Consider the following 22,000-nt stretch of genomic DNA (forward strand, 5'->3'; position numbering starts at 1 on the left):
AGGCCCCAGAAGTCCAATTTGCAGCACGAACCCACCCAGGACGAGAGGGGAACCCCAAGTTACCCAGGGTGAGTCCCACCCAGGGGTTGGAACCCACCCACAGGCCAGGCGCAGCCGCTGGCCCCCGAGGGGAAACACACCCCTTTCTCAGAGGAGGACACTTCCCAGTGTCTTTCCGAACGCGAGCCACACCTTCCCCTGGCATTTCCAAAGCTGTCAGAACCCGGGCCCACAGGTGGAGCTGATAAGTATTCCTTAAGAAGAAACCATTTTCAAGAGACATCTTACCTTTTCCTTGTCAAATGCAACTTTGGGTGCATTTGATCCCAAGGAGCAAAAGAATTGGCAAAAATAAAATAAAAATTGTAAAAATATTTGGTTCGTTATACATTTACTAAGTATGAATCTCCTGCTCGGCCTCAGGCTGGGTCCTGGGGGACCAGTGACAGCCGTCAGCTTCAGCCCAGGAACCCGTCTCCGCAGCCGCGTGTCTTTACTCCACAGCTCACCGACACGCAGGCCCCACCAGGGAGACATCTCAGAACAACTCCTGCAGCAAAACCCACGGGGGCGGGCGGGGGGATGGGGGGGCGCTAACAAATCATCAGAATCAAGGGAACTCAGTTTAAGTTCTCTCAACGTCAGCATGAGGTCCACTCTTTAATGCAGTCAGTCCTTGTACCAGAAAGAGCCCGAACCCCATCCTCCTTCACCAAAACATATAAAAATGCACCAGAACAATAGGTTGAAGTGAGTATCAATTTTGCCAGGCCACCTTGCAAAATCACTTACAGACTGAGGGACAGGGCCAAGGGGCGAGGGGCTTTGCCCGGAAATGGGCGGGTTGGTGGACGGCTTGCACCTTTATCTGAGGCTCAGGAACTTGCTCCACCGGCGGACAGAACAGGCAGCAGGACTCCCTGCTCTTCGGGGAAACCCCGGGCCGAAGTGGGCCCGGCCTCCCCAGCCCTCGGCAGCCTGCCTGGCTGGGCGCTGGGCTCCGGGCTCCTGGCCGGCACTGCATCTGCTGAATGTTACCCAGTTTATCAATAACGTCCCCTGGACATACAGCACCAGCCACTGACGTTTAAGTAGCGTTTATATCCCAGTGAATCTCTCACCCAAACTGGCGGCTCTGAGCCGTGGAGTGGAGGCCGTGAGGAGCCACATCCCTCCCCCACCCCACCAGCTCCCCTATTGCTCGTTGTTTCAACGGCATCATGAATCAGTGACACAATCAAAACCAAAATTCACTTTAAAATTGGAAATATGACCAACTTTTAATGAACTGGAATGTACCAACACATTAAGCAGAATCACTGATTTCCCCACAGAAAGAGGTACCCCCATCCTATCATTCTGGAAACGAACTCGGGATTTTTACTAAACATCGCGGAGACCATGACTGGCTCGGTCTCTACGACAAGGGACAATGCTCAGCACGAGCTGAGGTTCGCGATGCTGCCGTGTCCCTGCAGGCTGCGGTGGGCGCATCCCGTGGCTCTGCACACGTGGCCGTGTGCTGCTCCGAGGCCGCGAGTGCGAATCCCAGGCCGGGAGCGAGGTCTGTGGCCATTCTGCTGCTGCGGCTGACAGCACTGGGCACAGGGCACCCCCGACTGGAACTCAGGGGGACCGTCGGTAGGGATTCTGTGTCCTGTTTGGTCTTGTTTTCTCTCCGCAGACACGTGTGGGCTGGTCCCCGGCCACGGCTGTCAGTGGAAGGAGGCCCTCACCTGGCGGCCCTTCAGGGGCTGCGGGGGCCGGTGGTTGCTCAGCAGGAAGGCGGCCGCGTGGCCCTCGGGGGTGCACAGGAGCCTGCGGAAGGCGGCCAGCTGTGGGGGAAGGAGGCAGCGTCAGGGAGGTGCCAGTGGGAGCACGGCGCCGGCATGAGCTGAGGAACCGGTGCCCTGAGCCAGCAGCTGCAGGCAGGTCTCCTCGGCCTGGCTCGGCCTGCAAGGCCGCCCCAGCTGACAGCTCAGCATCTGGAGGTGCGTCTGGCTTCCGAGCACAGGCCATGAGCCCTCCTTACCCGACGGGATGTGGGGGCAGGGCCTGAGGGGGGGCACGGGCCTTCCTAGCGGGGACCCAGGCCAGCTCTGCCCCACCCGGGACCTCAGCTTCAGTGTCCTCGGCTCCCAGTGAAGCCTTGGATGGGTCCCCTCAGGACCCACGGACCACGGGGCTCCCCAGCGTTGCAGGCCCGGTGCTCCCGGCAGCCACGCTCATTACAGAAAGGCTACGTGTCTCACACACCTCACGCAGCGGACAGTATCAGGAAGAAGACAGGCTGCTAGTCCCACATCACAGACACTTGACACTATAAAATGCTTCTGTCTTTTCTAAGAATAGTTTTTTTATATATATTTAGAGAGAGGGCATGGGAGAGGGAGAGAGAGAAACATCGATTTGATAGCAAAACATTGACCGGCTGCCTCCCGCACTCCCCCTTCCGGGGATATAGCCTGCGACCCAAGCATGTGCCCTGACCGGGAATCGAACCTGAGACCTCTTGGTGTACAGGACTATGCTCAACCAACTGGCCAAGGTGAACCAACTGGCCAAGGTGAACAATCTTCTATGTGTAAGCACATATACACACACACCTGAGATGTTTTATTACAAAGATGAGCATAACTAAAATGCTCTTCTGAAACATATTTATTTCCATATACAGGGTGGAGCAAAAGTAGGTTTACAGTTGTGATATGAGAAACTGAGTTTATTCTTGTATTATTATTTACTAGAGGACCGGTGCATGAAATTCATGCACAGGGGGAGGAGTGTCCCTCAGCCCAGCCTGCATGCTCTCCAATCTGGGACCCCTAAAGGGATGGCCGACTGCCCGTTTAGGCCCGATCCCCCCAGGATCCAGGGACTGCTGGTTCCCAACCGCTTGCCTGCCTGCCTGATTGCCTCTAACCGCTTATGCCTGCCAGCCTGATCGATGCCTAACTGCTCCCCTGCTGGCCTAATTGCCTATAACGCTCTCCCCTGCCGGCCTGGTCAATCCTAACTGCCCTCCCCTGCCAACCTGGTCACCCCTAACTGTCCCCCACAGGCCTGGTCCCTGGCAACTGCCCTCCCCTGCAGGCCTGGTTCCCCCCCAACTTCCCTCCCCTGCAGGCCTGGGTCCCCCCCAACTGCCCTCCCCTGCAAGCCTGGTCCCCCCCCCAACTTCCCTCCCCTACAGGGCTGGTCCCCCACAACTACCCTCCCCTGCTGGCCTGATCACCCCCAACTGCCCTCCCTTTCAGCCTGGTCACCCCTAACTGCCCTCCCCTGGTGGCCTTATCGCCCACAACTACCGTCCCCTGCTGGCCAACTTGTGGTGGCCATCTTGTGTCCACATGGGGGCAGCCATCTTTGACCACATGGGGGCCGCCATCTTGTGTGTTGGAGTGACAATCAATTTGCATATTACCTCTTTATTAAATAGGATGATTTCATATAATCCCCACACGACCGGCTCAGTAATTCGCTCTTATCCCATTAAAGATGAGGCCTTAGGGGAAGTGAGGAAGGTTCAGATAAGCCGACGAAAGCCAGCTGTGAAGCCACCCAGTGCCCTCTGCATCTCCACTTTCCTCTCGTCTTTCCTCCTCCTTTACTTACTTTTTATTACAGAGACTTCCACACATACGCAAACGTAGAGAAGTAAGCCACCAGGAGCCCGGCCCCAGCTTCAACAACCATCAGCACATGGGCAGGCACTGCCGCCCCCCCCCGCATCTCCCCCCCCCCCACCCCCCGCATCCCCCTCCCGTCCCCCCCACCCCCCGCATCCCCCTCCCGTCCCCCCCCCTCCCGTCCCCCCATCCTCTCTCACCGCCAGTCCCGCCCAACTGGATTACTTTGATGTAGATTCCAAATACCATTTTAGGTGTAAGCATCTCAAAGTATATCCCTACAGTAAGTGGCATTTCTAACCCTACCAAGGCCCCCAGACAAGCGTGTTAGCTTGGCTTGCGAGCACCTCAACCTCCTGTTTCTACTAACCTAGGAACTTCCCCGCGCAGGCCCCCCAACCACATCAGTGACGCTGGTCCCAGAGCACCTGAGTGAAGAGACTTCCAGTGATTCTTAAAAACTCAAGTTGGGCTCTAGCTGGTTTTGCTTAGTGGATAGTGTGTTGGCCTGTGAACTGAAGGGTCCCGGGTTCAATTTCTGGTAGAGGGCATGCACCTCGATTGCAGGCTTGATCCCGGGCCTGGATCGGAGCACATATGGGAGGCAGCCAATCAATGTGTCCCTCTCACATCGACATTTCTCTCCATCTGTCTCTCCCCCTCCCTTCTACTCTCTCTAAAATGTGGACAAGGGCCACTTAGAACATCTCTTTGTATCTCTGCATCACGCCTGCAAGAATGAGCAATTATTAGACAATTCTAGAATTGACTTGTACTGTTTGGTACAGTTTAAAAATTTATTTTCAAAGCTAATTCTACAGAGTTTTATATATTAAGTCAAAATTGATGTTCAAACGAATAAATTCTTTCCTCATTTCACAAATAGTCTAAAGATGCAGAAGAAAAACATTCTTAGATCATTAATTATTGCTAATAAAATATATAACATTTTACCATTAAAAAAGACATTAGAGCTCTAGCCAGTTTTGCTCAGTGATTAGAGCATCATCCCTTGGATTAGAAGGGTCCTGAGTTTGATTCTGGTCAAGGGCATGTACCTCTGTTGCAGGCTCAATCCCTGCTCTGGTTGGGGCGTGTGTGGGAGGCAACCAATCAATGTGTCTCTCTCACATCGATGTTTTTCTCTGTCTCTCCTCCTGCCTTCCACCCTGTTTAAAAATCAATGGAAAAAATATCCTCCAGCCCTAACCGGTTTGGCTCAGTGGATAGAGCGTCAGCCTGCAGACTGAAGGGTCTCAGGTTCGATTCCAGTCAAGGGCACATAACTTGGTTGCAGGCACATCCCCAGTAGGGGGTGTGCAGGAGGCAGCTGATCAATGTTTCCCTCTCATCGATGTTTCTAACTCTATCCTTCTCCCTTCCTCTCTGTAAAAAAAATCAATAAAATATATTTTTAAAAAATATATCTCCAGTGAGGATTAACAACAAAAAACCTAAAAACAACAAAAAAGAAAGAATCATACAAAAAAAAAAAAGACATTAGAGTTTTACTTCCAGATATGCTGGACTAAGACCCTACAGACAACCTCCGTGTAGAAAAAGCTTTAACACAGACATAATGCAAAAACAACCAGCCGCAGGCACTGGAGGCTGAGCATGCAGCGGGGCCAGAGGGCATTCACACTCGCAGAGGGAGAGCTGGGCACTCTAGAGTGCATTCCATCTCTCCAGTTTGTCACCTGGAGCTGGGTGTGCCGGAAACTGGATCATTGTCACTAATAGAGAAATGTGAAAAGGGAATCCAGAAGGCTGGTCAACCTTAATTGCTCTCAATGGTCTGAGCTATTCACTCACTGTTTAGTTGAGACATTGGTAGTTAAAGCAGCCTCCACCTGTTAGTCATATGTAAACTCTTGCTGATTGTCTATTATTGGAATTTCCTGCCTAAAGGATATGGGTGTATCTCAGAACCTTAATAAAAGGGATACCAAAGCCAGAGCAGGGGTAGTCCTCCCCCTAGAAGTAGACTCCCGCCTGGCCCCCCATTTCCCAAATTAATTCTTTTCTAGTCTCTCTTCATTTTGTGTGCGGCCTTCTCCAGAACCTGAACCCTGAACAGGAACCCTGAACCACTCAGGACATGAAAGGGGCTCCCACATGGGTGGAGTCTGCCATGGGGACACCTGTCTTGCAAGAAATGAGCTGGAGAGAAGATCCACCAACTCTATACCTACAAACCACGCCTGGCTAAACGGAGACCAGAGCTGCAGCACAAGAAAAAAAAGTGCAATTCAAGCCGAACCAGGAAGACTACCTGCTAGCACCAAAGAAACAATACTTATCAGAGAAAGATAACAGAATCCAGAATCACCACAACTTAATGTGCACAACAATTAGAATAGGATAAAAATATCACTCATCATACCAAGAATCAATAAAATGGAACACATTCTCAAAGAAAGAAAAATCAACAGTCAGGCCCAAGATGAATCAAATTCGGAACTTACAAGGATGTTCAATTGGCCACATGAAATGAAACAAAGCATCCTCTTAAATGCATAAGAAATCTCAGTACTCTTAATGGGCAGGCTCAGTGGAGGAACAGAAATAATAAAAGAAAGCCAAGTAGAAATTTTAGAACTGAAAATATAAATTCTAAAGCGCAAAGTTCAATGGATAGATTTAACAGTCATGCTGACATAACAGGAAAGAGTAAATTGACTTTAATATAGATAAATAGAAATTACCCACAGTGAAGAACAGAGATAAATTTTTTAAAATAAAGCTTCATGGATGATATTAAAAGATCAAATCTATGTGTAATTAGAATATCAGAAGGAAAAGAAAAAGAGAATGGGGCACAGCATACATAAAATGTAACTCGTAAGTAATCGAAGACTTAAATGTAAAAGCTAAAACTAGTAAAGAAAAAGAAAATATTTTGTAGCACATAGTTAGGCAAAGATTTCTTAATCAGATTTCTTTTGCACAAACTATAAAAGATAAATTTATAAAATGGACTTCATTAACATTAAGAACTTTTCCTCTTCAAAAGACATAGCAAAAAAATAAAAAGCAAGCCATAGATTGTGAGAAAACTTTGGCAAAAACATGTATTGAAAAAGGGCATTTATCCAGATTGTACTGGATAAGAGCTCTTGCAGCTCAATAATGAGAAGACATACAACCCAATTTTAACATGGGCAAATGATTTGAACAGATATTTCACAAAAGATATACATAGAGACAGCAAGCATATGAAAAAACGCTCAACATCACTAGTTATCAGATCAGTGCATAGTAAAATTGCACAGACCCACTAGAATGGCTAACGGTAAAGGATGACAACACCAAGTGCTAACAGGATGTGGAGCAACTAGAAACCTCATTGCTACTGAGACTAAAAGAAGGACCAGTCCTTATTTATTTATTTATTTATTTTCACTTTTAAATATATTTTTATTGTTGATAGTATTACAGATATCTCCCATTTCCCCCCATCCAAGACCATACCCATCCCCCCAGGTCTTCACTACCCTACTGCCCGTGTCCATGGCTATGCATATCTATACTAATAAAAGGGTAATATGCTAATTAGACTGAGAGACCAGACATCTTCCTACCGTCCGACTTCCTTCATTACAAAGCCACGGTGGTGGGGGCCAAGGCAGAGGCAGTTAGGGGCAATCAGGCCATCAGGGGAGGGCAGTTGGGGGCCATGAGGCTGGCAGGGGAGCGGTTAGGCAGCGATCAAGCCAATAGGTAGGCAAGTGGTTAGGATTGTGAGAGGGATGTCTGACTGCTGGGTTAGGCCCCATATGGGATTGGGCCTAAACCGGCAGTTGGACATCCCCCAAGGGGTCCCGCATTAGAGAGGGTGCAGCCCGGACTGAGGGACCCTCTCCCTGTGCACAAATTTCATGCACTGGGCCTCTAGTCTATATATATAAAAGCCCAGTGACCCTTATGGCAGAATGAACAGAACGACTGATTGCTATGATGCACACTGACCACCAGGGGGCAGACGCTCAACAGAGAAGCTGCCCCATGGCAGTCAGTGCATGCCTGGCGAGCACTGCGATGGTGGCACGATCCTCTCCTGCCTCAGTGGCAGCGCTAAGGAGCAGCAAGCCCAGCGGTAAGGAGCGAGCAGGCAGGTGGTTAGGAGTGAGGGGTCCCGGATTGTGAGAGGGCGCAGGCTGGGCTGAGGGACCCCGCCCCCCACACACACACAAATTTCGTACCTCAGGCCTCTGGTAAGTATATAAGTTCTTTGGTTTATCTCTTCTCATCTCCCCCAACCCCACATCGAGTTATGTTAGTCTGAGGAACAGCCCTTTAGAAGACAACATGGCAGTACCTTATAAAATTAAACATGAGGTTACCACTTGGCCTAGTAATGCCAGTCCTAGTCATTGCCACAAGACGTGAAAATGTGTCCACAGAAAAGTGTGTATGTCAATTATTTCTAACATCCAAATATGGATAGCCACATTCAAACATCTCCAAACTAGAAGCAATCCAAATGTCTATCAATTGGTCAATAGATTTTTTTTCAATAGTGGTATATCCAAAGGACTTGTGTGCACGAATATTAGCATAACCAATGGGCACAGACACTGGGGCGGTGGGGCTTGCCCTTGGGGGTGGGAGTGGCGGGGGATGTCAATCAGGGAAAAAGGAGACATATGCAATACTTTAAACAATAAAAAAACAATAAAAAATAAAATAGTGGTGTATCCATACCATAGAATATTACTCTGTAACAAAAATAAATAAAATGTGTGAATCTTCAAAACATTGTGCTGAGCAAAAGAAATCAAACACAGAAGTGCATGTCTGTGTAATTCCACTTGAATAAAGTCTGTGAACGAAAGAAGCCACCTGCTAACCTGACAAGCTCAGGGGAGGCCTGTGTGGCAGTCTTGAAAACTCAGAGACCTAAAATAACCACAAAAGATGGTCTGAAAATTAAATATTTAACTACAAACAGGTTATAGTGGGCAGTCATGTCCTAGGCCGATATTTTCCCTGACAAAGATCAACTTGGATCTTCTTTCCTGAGCCCATTTGCCTTTTTGCCTCTAAGATAACATATCTGTGAGATGTCTGGGTAACTTGTAACTTCCTTCTTTTGCTGGAGCCCCTGGGGCACAACCAAATGTGGTGGGCGCCAGGACAGATGCCTCAAATTCCTTCATTATCATGTTAATTGTTCCTGTACCCACCTAAGTATGTGTCCATCATTTTACTTTTTATCCAATCCCAGGGGTTTCCCACCGGTTGACTTTATCCCACCTCCTTAATCCGTCACCAATGAATTTCATGTAGCCCACCTATGTCCCTCCTCTGATGGCAATGTATAAATACAGATGTAACCCACCATTTCTTCGGAGCATTATCTCAATTCATTGAGGTTCTGCTTCCCGGCATATGTTGACAGTTTGACTCAAATAAACTCACTAAAATTCTTTACAGGTTTCAATGTTTTTTTTTTCCGTTAACAAGTCTAGTGACTCTCAGTGGTGTCCTGAGGCCGTGGGTGAGTGGAGGGCAAAGGGCACGAGGAAACCTCTGCAGGATCCCTCTCCTGGACTGCATGCGAGTGGCTTGCTGCAGCGCATGGTGATACACAACAACCAAGGCCACCACTGCACACTGAGATCCGTGAATGCTGTGTACGCACACAAGGGCATAACAAAGGGAGTGTTTGAAAAGGAGCGTAGGCAGTGTCCTGCAGGTCGGATTTCAGCAGCTGAGTGAGCCGAGGTTGAAAACCCAGAATAACCCAAAGAGACTTGGCAGGGAAAGTCCGCCTGCCCAAGACAATGACGCATCTGTTATCCAGATATCAGGATCGCAGTATCTGATCACGGCCTGGAGGTAAACCAAGCATTTCAGTCAGTGACTCAGGGGAGAAAAATGGACTTGAATCAAGAAAAAGAAAATGAAAACCCTCAGACAGTGACTTGGCAAGAAAGAGCAGCGGGGAAAACTGGCCCCAACTGACTAAAAGAAGTTTATGGTGGGACTGAAAAATAAATCAATAACGCTTCCCAGCGACTTCAAACATAGAGCTGTCATCACTGAGATATCATCTTCTGGAAAGTAATTCTTAAGCCTGTGAACGGAAGGAGCCACATGCTAACCTGACAAGCTCAGGGGAGGCCTGCGTGGCCGTCTTGCAAACTCAGAGACCTGGAATAACCACAAAGGATGGTTTGAAAATTAAATATTTAACTACAAACGGGTTATAGTGGGCAGTCATGTCCTAGGCCGATATCTTCCCTGACAAAGGTCAACTTAGATCTTTACTGAGCCCATTTGCCTTTTTGCCTCTAAGATAACATATCTGTGAGATGTCTGTGAGATGTCTGGGTAACTTGTAACTTCCTTTTTACCCCGGACCCCTCAGGGCACAACAAATGGCACCGGGACATTCCTTCATTGTTATTGTTATCAAGTTAATTGTCAACTGTTAATTACGTTAAAGTATCCTGTATCTATCTCTGTAAGAGAAGCACATGTCCATCATTTCACTTTTCACCCAATCCCAGAGGTTTCCCCGCTTTGCTTTGTCCCACCTCCCTAATCTGTCACCAATGGATTTCATGTAACTCACCTACGTCCCTTTTCTTTGATTTCAAGGTATAAATATAGATGTAACCCTGCATTCTCCGGAGCATTATCTCAATTCATTGAGGTTCTGCTTCCCGGCATATGTCGACATTTTGGCTCAAATAAACTCACTAAAATTCTTTACAGGTTTCAATGGTTTTTTCGTTAACATTTTTGGCGTAGTCGGCAGGATTCCAAAGAAAACTCACCCGGGATCATCCTTTGGACTTGGACTTGGAGCTAGGATCCAGCAAAGGGCCCGTTGAGCCCACCGGTTCTCCGCCCATTGGATGAACGTGGGTGAGTTTTTCTCTTGGATCCAGGACCGTCCCCTTGTTTTGGTAGAGGGTCTCTGACTTTATTTGAGCTGTGTTTTAAAATCCTCGAGGTGGAACCAGGGTTGACAAAACCCCAGGTTAAGGGTTGGCAGAACCCAGGCTTAGGCAGGACTGGAGGAAAAATGGGTGGCTGGTTTTGATTTTGGCTTTTCAATTGGAATTGCTGAGAGTCTGAGCAAAAATAACCTTCGCCATATAAATGAGCTGAACTCATTCAGCTCCGAAGATAAAGGGGCAACACTTTTTTATTTTTAAAGAATAGTCCAATTCTGAGGTGTCCTTAGGTGACTAAGAATTTTGTGGAAGTGTCAGAAATGCAGGAGCCCCGTCTGGAAGTTCCGACTGTAATTAACTAAATGGCTTTTCTAGGGGGCCACCTTAAAGGCTTGGTCTGCCCGGGCCCCCAAAAAACTTTTTTTTTGTGGTTTTAGACAGCCGGGAGAGAAACTGAGGCCACATTTGACCTACTACATAACATATCTAAAGTTTGCTCAGACTACAGATATCCAAAAAAATAAAAAAAATTAACATGGGAAATTATGCCTCCAAGGCTAGAAGCTCCCAAGACCCCAGCCCTCATTTAATACTCCTGATAAGAAGCCTTTACTTGCAAGTACTTAACAGAAATGAGAAAATTTAACTAGAACATATTAGCTGAGGAATGGCCAGAAAGAAAAAATGCAGTTTGTTTGGGGTACCTATGTTAATATTTTGCATGCAGGAATTAAAAAAAAAAAAAAAATGCCGGCTCTGAAATTAAAGTGAATGAGTATATGGGAAGCGTATCTTGATTTGGAAACTAGAAGCTTCTAAGAAAAAAAATTTTTTTCTTCCTATCGATGGAAATTAATAAAAAAGATTTTCAGGGACTGTCTCAGAACTATTCTGAAGTTAACAAATGTCTACAGCCATTTTTGAGTAGCCCTTTGGGAGTGGACTGAAATTCTAGAGAGGGGCAGTTCCCAAACCGGGGACAAAGACACTGCTTTGGTAATTTTAATGCTAGACATTCTCTGGTGTAAATTCTTAGTGTGTTTTCTGCGCGCCTGTATAACAGTGTTGATGTTTTTGTGTCTCTGTTGTTGTTTAATTTGTTGAAAGAAAAGGCAAGTCCCACTTCGGGGAAGCCTAGTTGTGTGTGGTGGGGTTGAAAGCGTGAGAGAGATTGCAAGAACGTCCCAGCAGCTGCCAAGAATTCTTAATCTTGGGGGCTCTTCTTGCTCTCCCTCTCAGGGTTCAGCTTCCAAAAACAGCTAGTGAGATTTCTGTCTGTTTGTCTGAAATATAATTGTGGCTGTCTATCTCTTAGGGATTTCGGTTTGCTCTTTCCTTTGTTGTGAGAATAAACAAATCATCTTTTCTGTCTAAGAATAGTTTAGACAGCCTCCATTTTGGACTGTGACTTGGCAGCCGCCATGTTGGCCGCATAGCTTGATGCTCCCCTTGAAAGAGCAAGGGCCAACCCCTCCCTTTGAATTAGCCAATCAGGAAAGACTGTGTGCCTGAGCTCCAATCAAGAGCAAGGACAGGTCACGTGCGTTGCTAAGGCACTCTGCTTCAGAAAGAAACTTGCAAAGATTCTCAGAGCCAAGTTCAAACAGGAAACTTTAGGAGGGTAGCATGTGTCCAGTCAGGGACACCGGCAAGCCAAGAGTCATGATTCCCTGTGGGGGTGTCTGCCAGTGATACTCTGGGAATTTGCGTTTCACATATTGGGAGTTTATGTGTTATTTTCAATGCTCAATACACTGCTTGCAATAAGCCTTGTGCCTCATTTTAAAATCTTGCATATTATTCTTTATATGTTAAAGTTATAATTGAATCTAAAGGTATACAAATTTTATATTATTCTCTATGTCATTTTACAGGGATTATTACTTACCAAGAAGTTGTTGTCTTGGAATGTTATATTTTATAGAAAAGCAAGGTTTTTATCAAATCTATAACCATGCTACTTTTAAATTTTTGTCATTTGTGGACCGCTTTATTCTGATGCATTTGTAGGTATATATATATGTCTAGAAAAATCCATGAAAAGGACTCGGATTTACTCTAACTTGCAGGCTTCTAAGAAGGTCATATTTTGAACTGGATGAAGATTTATAGAACTTCAAGGAATAAATAAACAAAAACAACTATGGGACTAAATGAATTGAGGATAATTATTCTTATGATTCTATTTAAAATATTGTTGACTCTTAAATCTTTTGTTTCCTGAATATAGGGAAAAGTAAAGAGCAGACATTCTGCATTGTAGGAACTAACAAATTGGTAACAGATTCATTTCACAGTGCGCTCCCGGGAGACGAAGGGTTCAAAGATCATGGCTTACAACCAGATTTGCTGTCTTGGAAAAGACACCAAATAAAAGACTCTCCAATCTCATTGAAGGGGACCTTACCAGGTATTACTAACTAACCCATGTGCAACTAAACTTAAAGGAGGTAGCTCATGGATTCACATTTCTCATTTAAAAAAGGCATTTGACTATGAATGGACGTCTACTCCCATCTCTGACCCCATCTCCGTCTGCAGCGGAGATCAAAGACTTTTCAAGGACAAGGAACAGCTGGGACCTTTCGAGGATGAGAAGTCGCCGACCACGGAGGCAGACAGCTATCCCAAGATGACATCAACAAGGCCTGTATGATCACAAACTGATACTGCTTGAACCTTGTTTTATATCAACTGATTGTTATTGATTGAATGTATATAAAATGATTTTCATATTATTATTATCCTTATGGTTCCCTAGTGGAAACAATATCTGCCTCCCCAGACCTCTTCCTTTATTAGATATGAAAATTTAACCTAAATACCTGCTAATCTTTCCCACCTAGTATACAATGATGTTCTGATTATCAGGTATGATCGTGAAATTAATGCCTTGTTAGCCATACATTGGTCTTCTCCTACCATCAATATAAGCTTTGGTGGTTGTTGTTGTTTTCTGGCTCTATCTATTATAAAGGACCCACCTTAGGCAAATACCTCCAAGAATATCTCCCTGATAATTCCACTGGTAGAATTGTATATGAATGTAATCTGGATGAATATTGTATGGCTATAGAGATGGGTGATAAATAACTAAGAAAAACACCTGGATATGATGGCCAAAGGCTTGCAGCAGCCTGTGCTATCTGTCATAGCATATCATGTCCTCAGACTCACCAGCCATGCTCTTATGGCTGGATGTCTGTGAAACAAGAAAGAAATCAATGGGTCCCCATTTCAGAAATTATTGACATCATTTGGTGGGTAGATATGTTTATAATTACCCCACCGTCCTTGTGTCCTGGACGTTTGAGGAGCCCTATAAATACTCAAACTCTAGCCCATTTGGGAGTCTCCTTCACTCATTTAACTATGGCATGGGAAACTCAACATTTTTGGCTCCACTCAGTATACCCTAACTGCTCCCAAGTCATAGCTACCCAATGGCAACAATATTTCTGGTGGATCCAACAACATTGGTCTCCCTAAAAGAAGCAAAAGGGGAATACTTGGAGGAGTAGGGGCTGGCCTTGGTATCCTGGGACAAGCTGAACTTGCAGCTAATGAAGAACATCATTCATTAGAAAAGGATTCTTATCTCAAATAGGTCATCTAGAGGGAATGCTGTTTCCGGAAGAAGGAAAAACAGGGGGAAGCAGCATGGAAAGACAATAAAGCCTTAGTTTCATGGATAGAACAGACTCTAAAAACTTATGCACAAACCCAACAATGGGAACGTGCCTGTGCCCTAACTCAACAGGGCCTATTGTCTATGTTAATGCAAAGAATCTGAAGTGGCTATGCAACAATGGCCAACTATAATGGCTGCAGAAGCCCAGGCCAGACACTTAATGGGACTCATATGGTTCCCCAGGAATTTGGAAAAAATTTAAATGGGAAATGTGATCTACGATATTGTGTTTTTAAAAGCCCAGGTGTGAGTTAAATCCTAAGCTTAAAATTCCCAGTAGTTCAACTGGCTGGCGTAAGGACTATCCTCTATAATACTAGAATACTTCCAATGGGAAGTTGATGGGCCATATTTAAAAATAATAAACAATGTGAACCCATCTCACTGTCAGTGAAAATTGGAAAGGTGAATGGTTATGCCCTCAATCCATAGGGAATACTGAATTCACCCAGTCCTGGCCTATTGTATTGTGAACGGAAGGAGCCACATGCTAACCTGACCAGCTCAGGGGAGGCCTGTGTGGCAGTCTTGCAAACTCAGAGACCTGAAATAACCAAAAAGGATGGTTTGAAAATTAAATATTTAACTACAAACAGGTCATAGTGGGCAGTCATGTCCTAGGCCGATATCTTCCCTGACAAAGATCAACTTAGATCTTCTTTCCTGAGCCCATTTGCCTTTTTGCCTCTAAGATAACATATCTGTGAGATGTCTGTGAGATGTCTGGGTAACTTGTAACTTCCTTTTTACCCCGGACCCCTCAGGGCACAACAAATGGCACCGGGACATTCCTTCATTGTTATTGTTATCAAGTTAATTGTCAACTGTTAATTACGTTAAAGTATCCTGTATCTATCTCTGTAAGAGAAGCACATGTCCATCATTTCACTTTTCACCCAATCCCAGAGGTTTCCCCGCTTTGCTTTGTCCCACCTCCCTAATCTGTCACCAATGGATTTCATGTAACTCACCTACGTCCCTTTTCTTTGATTTCAAGGTATAAATATAGATGTAACCCTGCATTCTCCAGAGCATTATCTCAATTCATTGAGGTTCTGCTTCCCGGCATATGTCGACATTTTGGCTCAAATAAACTCACTAAAATTCTTTACAGGTTTCAATGGTTTTTTCGTTAACAAGCCGGTGGCTTACACAAAAGACTTTATATAAAAGAGGTAGGCAACCGAGTGATCTTACCAACCCTCTTGTGTTTTGGGTTTTTTAATAAACTTTTTGGTTTAGAACGGTTCAGATTTATAGAATGATTACAAAGTCACCCGCATCAGTTTCCTCTAGAGTTACCACCTTCCATGGAGTGCATTCTCACAAATAACGAACCAAAATGTGTCCGTCCTTACGTGCGGTTACTCAGGCCTCCTTTGTACCTGATGTCTCTCTCTGCCCAGGATCCCACCAGGACACGCATTTCACTGAGTCGCCGTCTCCGAGCACTTCCTGGTGGTGCGTTCCCAGCCGCCCTTGCTCTTGGTGCACGGACAGTCTGAGGCGCGCCATCAGGTGTTTGCAGGATGTCCCTGACTTGGCTTTGTCTGATGTTTTTCTCGTGGGTAAGACTGGGATTGGACTTTTAAAGTATATTTTGCTTCATTCTTAAGTCTTAAAATCGAGATAGCACTGTCTTATACTGTGAATTATTACTCAGAAAATCACTTCAACCTGGTTGCAAATGAGGGGTCTGAAAGGGTTTCCGCGCCTGTAGATTCAGTGAACGCTTCCCAGTGAACGTCACACCAACGCCCTGAGACTCAGCCTCTATTTTATGTGCAAAAAGCCAAAATCATAATCAACATTAATTAACCGCGCCTGAAATAAGGTACAGTAATGAGCCCACAGCCAGTCAGTCATATCCCAAACCTGGCAGAAAGCTTCCTTGATTGGGTTAACTTTATGCACTTTAAGGATCTAATATATATTTTGATATAATCTCTTACCGATCACAGGTAGATTTTTTAAAAGTTACTTTCCAAGTGGCTCTAAGGAATGAAGATACCCTTGAAATAGGAGGGAAAACATGCCTTGATGCTATCATGTGTCACTTTTCACGTGGGCACAGGAAGGGGAGAAAGTGAGATCCATTAGTGAGGCCCCGACCCAGGGGCAGGTCCCTGTTCTCATAACACAAATCACCTTGTTTCTAATGGAAAAACTCACAGCAAATTTCGTGTCAGGCAAGCTCTAGATGTCTATGCAGATCTTTGTAAAAGTATTAATAAGTAGGCCCCAGGCATTATTGGTGTTTTGTCCTAAAGACAAGGCCACCAGAAGTGGCGCATGAACCTCACAGCAAGGGGAAGTGCCCCGGACATGGCCTTGGCGGAGGTCAACCAGCTCTAGTCTTTGACCTTGACCTTGGTGGAGGTCCACCAGCTCTAGTCTTTGACCTTGACCTTGGCAGAGGTCCACCAGCTCTAGTCTTTGACTGGGGAATAAACAGCTAGGCAGGGGGGCCAGCCCAGAACAGAAGTGCTTTATTAGCTGCAAAAACTATTAGACTGCGTTCTTGCTAAGGTTCTGCAGCACGTAATTCAAAAAGGAAAGACAAAACAAAACCCATTAAGCGCAGCCTTGGGGACACACAGCAGCCACCTGGCAGATGGTCGGCCGAAGGTCCCAGCCCAGCAGGGTTCTGGCAGACTCCTGAGCCTGCAGACTTGTCTCAAGAAGAGCCTCTTAGTAAACGCTGCAGCCCTCAGACGCCCCACAGAAGCCCTGACACCAAAGGCCACAGATTTCTTCTTAAACTCAGCAGGCACTGGTCTGAGGCTCAGGTCCGCTTCCTGAAGGTGGAGCTGGGGGAGGGGCGGGTCCAGGGACTGAGGCAGGAAAGGTGAAGGCCACCTTTTAAGAGCAGCCTCTCTCCTGACTTTCCCTTTGACTCCCAGCCCCTTCCTGTCTCAGTCCAAACTCGAGGCAGAAGCAAGCGGTGCTGCCTTCCCAGGGGCCTCGCTGCCCCCGCATTGCTAAGAGGTGGGGAGGAAACCACCAACCAGAGGGCGAAGGGGAAGGGACAGACATCTCTTCGGAGGGAGAACACGGGCTCGTAGCACCGCGGGAGGCACAGAGGGGTGAAAACCATTCCGCCCAGTTTCCTCTGGGGGGGACCGGCGGGAGCAGGCCTACCTGCTGAGAGCTGACGCTGATAGGCTGCTTTAAGATGATCCACGTGACACTCTCCAGGAGGGGCGGCACGGTGAGAGACCCCGGGTAGGTCCAGTAATCCCAGGACGGAGGGAGCAGCCACAAGGGGTCAAAATTCGTGAATCGAGTTTGTTTACCCTGGGGCAGGAGAGAGAGCCTTACAAGGGGGAAGCTGTCGCAGACTTGGAAAAACATGCATGCAGTGACCTCAGATGTCCCTGGAACTGCCCCAGTCACGCAGTTATTTGGCGCCTGCTGTTTGTATTTTAAAAAGAGGACCTGCCTTCATCTAAACATGTTAGAGGAAGTCAGGCATCGCTAAGATTCATTTGAAAGGACAAGATTTGCTTTCATATAAGTGGTCTTTAAAATGTGTTGCAGTCAAAGGCTTATTCTGTAAAACCCCGACAACAGAAACTAATTATGCATAAATAGATTTATGCGATTATTTTGGGTTATTGAAGACTGCTTCAGAAACTTCAGGAGTGAGTGGCGACAGGTTGTGCCGGCTCTATTGGTCAAGGACACGCCGGCTGCTTTCAGGAGCAGCACTCGGCCCTGGCTCAGCCCGTGTTTGTAAGAGAAGACTAGAGAATTCAGCAGAAAAAGGGACTATATTAGTCACCAGTCAACAGGAATTAGCTTTACCTTTTCTTTAATGGAGTCCAGGATGTCAGTGATCTTTTTCAGTTGGGGATTACATTCGCCAATCTGAAAACATGCAATTTCGTGAGAAGTGGTTATTGTTGCAGGACTGAATTGCTCCATTTCAGTCACGATTTTAAATTCTTTGAAAACAAAACAAACAAAACGTAGGCCAGCCCACAGCAAGCATCGATTGTTGTGTAGCGCAGCTCTCCGGCCTGAAGAATCTGAAGGAGGCAGAACACTGCAGGCCCCTGGGCTGACTTACAAGTTTGACCCCCGAACTGGCAGTGGCAGCTCCCTGCTTCTCCGCTTTAGGGGTGCTGCAGAAGCAGGTGAACTTGAGGAAAGCCTGGCTTAGGAAACCTCCATCACACCTGCACGCCCACACCAGGTGTGACTTTCAGACCCTCTCTCCGCACAGACTACTATGACATCAAAACATTAGCGGAAAAACGTCCCCCAGATTCGGCCTAAAACAACGGGAGGTTGCGGATCAAGACAATAGACCAGGGGTCCTCAAACTTTTTAAACAGGGGGCCAGTTCACTGTTCCTCAGACCGTTGGAGGGCCGGACTATAGTTTAAAAAAACTATGAACAAATTCCTATGCACACTGCACATATTTTATTTTGAAGTAAAAAAACGAAACGGCAAAAACACCCGCATGTGGCCCGCGGGCCGTGGTTTGAGGACGCCTGCGATAGATGGTCCTGAGCAGAGTCCTCAGGAACACGTGTGCACCTCCTCCCCATTCCTGTGGGTGTCGCAACAAGGAGGAGCGCCCTGCAAGAATGTGGTCCCAGTGGGAGGGGGGCCCCACCCACCCAGGTGCGGCCACAGCGATACCTGTCTGACCACTGAGAGGTGCTCAGTGCATTTGGGACCACAGCCACTGCGGTGCCACCAGTGCTTCCAGAGCAGGCCGCGGCTCCGCTCCGCGTGCCCTCTGGCGCTGTGCAGCCCAGCACAGCAAGCCCGGCCCAGGGCCGTTCGGGGTCTCGCGTGTCACCTCCGGCTGCTGTTGTTGTTGCTAATTGATGACCATGATCAACAGACACAGGAGGGGTTGGAAGGCAAAGCCCCAGGCCCTGAGATGAACCATAAGCATGGAGTTTTGCTATCCGTTTCAAAAGGAAGCCATTAGGCCTATAACTGATTTGCTATTAAAAAATGGTAGAGCCCAGCCTGAGTGGCTCAGTCCACGCACCAAAAGGTCGCGGGTTTAATTCCCAGTCAGGGTGGCGGGCTCGATCCCCCATAGGGGGTGGCAGGAGGCAGCCGCTCGAAGCTTCTCTTTCACCGATGCCTCTCTCTCTCTCTCTCTCTCTCTCTCTCTCGCTCGCTCGCTCTAAAGATCAATAGGCTATTTTAAAAAAAATGGTAGGATGTCCACTCGGCGACTGAAACCCTGCCCCACGCCGAGCAGCTGTTTTCGTGAAGCCAGAGGCCTCACCTGTAAAAACACTCCCAGGACCGCGAGTCCGTCAGGCGCGTGAGCCGCCTCCACGAAGCTGGGGTACTTGTCCGCGTTCCAGTGCACGACGTGGAGCTGGAAGGGAGGGCACAGTGTGACTCGGCGCCCTGTTCAGATCCACCCTCAGACACGGGCCCAGGGAAGCCGCGTGCAGAGGCCGGCCTGCACCGCCATGCACGGTGCTGCGGCCACGTCCAGAGCTCTTGGAGGCCCCAGAGAGTCCTGCCACACCCTCGAGCCCCAACCATCCCAGCCACTGTTCGCAGTGACGTAGGGCCCCGCGCTCCCGCACCCGGGACTGCAGTCCACAGCCGGGGGTCAGGCCCCGCTGGCGGCAGGTCCAGGCTGGGGGCGGGGGCGTCAGTGGGCCCCAGAGGGGACCCTGCTGCGGACGGGGCGGTGGCTCCTGGACGCAGTCAGAGGCTCACTCCTGCACCGAGGCCTTTCCATGGTGAACATGGATTCTCCGTAAGGTGTCCACTCACCTGTCAGCTTCTAGGCCGAGTCCAGGCCCTGCGTGGGGAGCAGGAGTGAACTGGACAGAGAGGCTGGGCTGGAGGCAGAGGGTCGGAGGAGGGTCGGTGTGCTGAGGGGAGGGAGGGGGCCGGGCCGGACCAGAGGGGCTTCCCCCACGTCCCACTCTGTCCAAGAGCAATGGCCCCTCCGAACCCGAGGGCGCCCATGTCCAGCACACGCCCCCCCCCCCCCCCCCCCGAGCACAGACCGGCGCACGGACGCGGCACGCACAGTCCGGCAGAGACCGCTCTGGGGCTCCTTCCCGGTTGGGGGTGCGCTGCGACGGAGGCCACAGGAAGCCCAGGCCACGTGACACCCAGATGGCGTGGCCCAGATCTTGACGGCGGGAGAGGGGCCGGCTTTGGGTTCGACCTCCCCAAGGGACTCCTGTGGCCCCTCAGGGAGGAAACGTGGGGGTTTCTGGCACGAACCCCCTCCCGGATGACAGCGGAGGAAGGATTAGTCTGCTCGAGGTTTTATCCCGTCCTTTCAATGGAACTGTTCGTCTACAGGGAACTCCTGTGGGGGATTTCTGGATAAAGAAGAATGAGCATGCCTGGCTGGTGTGGTTCCGTGGTTGAGCATCGACCCATGAACCAGGAGGTCACGGTTCGATTCCCAGTCAGGGCACATGCCCGGGTTGTGGGCTCCATCCCCAGTGGGGGGCATGCAGAGGGCAGCCGATCAACGATTCTCTCTCATCATGGATGTTTCTATCTCTCTCCCCTCTCCCTTCCTCTCTGAAATCAATAAAAACATACTTTTTAAGAAAATAAAAGAATGACCATAAACAGTGAACTAGAAACAGTGCACCCCGCCCCCAACAGCGGAGAGACACGGGCTCTGCCGCGGTGGCCGCGGCCCGTGTTCCGCGCCGTGTGGCGTGGGAAAGCGGTGAAGGAACCCGGGGCGGACGGTGCTCCGGGCCCGCAGGAAAGCACTTGCATGTTGTCCCAAAGCCCAGCGCCCACGCACCAGCGCACCTGGTAAGAGATGACGCCACCGACACCGAAACCTGAGGAGTGACTCCCGGTTCACGCCCACGGGCGCCCGAAAACAAACATGGAGCCGGAGAGAGAAGGCCTGAGGCCTCCCAATGGACACAGAGCGACCAGGACTCTGTGGGAGCAGAGCAGGGAGGCCGGGCTGTTGTCACAGTCCTCCCGCTCCCGCCTCTGCTGAGCACGCACCTCCCGCAGCTGCGCGCACGGCCCAGGCATCCGAGTGGAACCCGGGGCTGAGGGCACGGCCCAGGCATCCGAGTGGGACCCGGGGCTGAGGGCACGGCCCAGGCATCCGAGTGGGACCCGGGGCTGAGGGCACGGCCCAGGCATCCGAGTGGGACCCGGGGCTGAGGGCACGGCCCAGGCATCCGAGTGGGACCCGGGGCTGAGGGCACGGCCCAGGCATCCGAGTGGGACCCGGGGCTGAGGGCACGGCCCAGGCATCCGAGTCGGACCTGGGGCTGAGGGCACGGCCCAGGCATCCGAGTGGGACCCGGGGCTGCGCGTACGGCCCAGGCATCCGAGTGGGACCCGGGGCTGAGGGCACGGCCCAGGCATCCGAGTCGGACCCGGGGCTGAGGGCACGGCCCAGGCACCCGAGTCGGACCCGGGCAACGCGCCTCCTGTTCACAGGGACAGCCCAGTGACGAGCGAATGACAAGAAGACTGCAGCGGCTGCCAAGGGAAGGACCAGAGTCCCCCGTGGAAACCATGTCTGAACAACAGTGTTCGTCAGCCTCAGCGCTCCCTGCCTCCTGTGGACGGACACGCAGAAGACTTAGTGCAGAAGGCACCGTTCCTGTTGCAATCGCAGCTGTCCGCTCAGCTCCGCGTCCTTCCTCTGTGCGTTGGGCATCGGTGCGCTCGGAGTTCCAGGCAGCTCCGGCGCTCTCCTCGCAGACGCGGCCCTCGGGGAAGCTTCGCGAAGCGGCGGTCAGTGCGGCTGTACTGTCCACCCCCGCAGGTTCG

General features: G+C 49.1%; 1 protein-coding gene across 3 annotated transcripts in view; it reads right to left on the bottom strand.

Moving 5' to 3' along the window:
- Window positions 1–1,260: 1,260 nt before the first annotated feature.
- Window positions 1,261–22,000, bottom strand: part of LOC103303362 (carbonic anhydrase 13) — a 30,561-nt gene continuing 9,821 nt past the window's right edge. The window contains exons 4-7 of one of the 3 annotated variants that reach the window (XM_008160371.3): window positions 19,491–19,586; window positions 18,039–18,101; window positions 17,373–17,528; window positions 1,261–1,835 (exon numbers count right to left, since the gene is read on the bottom strand). In XM_008160371.3, coding sequence (XP_008158593.2) covers window positions 1,716–1,835; window positions 17,373–17,528; window positions 18,039–18,101; window positions 19,491–19,586 — 435 coding nt within the window. In that variant the 3' untranslated portion in view covers window positions 1,261–1,715. The remainder of the gene's footprint in view (window positions 1,836–17,372; window positions 17,529–18,038; window positions 18,102–19,490; window positions 19,587–22,000) is intronic. The other 2 variants (XM_054708625.1, XM_028137558.2) reach the window with 2 other exon arrangements.

Source organism: Eptesicus fuscus, chromosome 19, assembly GCF_027574615.1.
Source record: "Eptesicus fuscus isolate TK198812 chromosome 19, DD_ASM_mEF_20220401, whole genome shotgun sequence".
In the NCBI taxonomy this organism is placed as follows: Eukaryota; Metazoa; Chordata; class Mammalia; order Chiroptera; family Vespertilionidae; genus Eptesicus; species Eptesicus fuscus.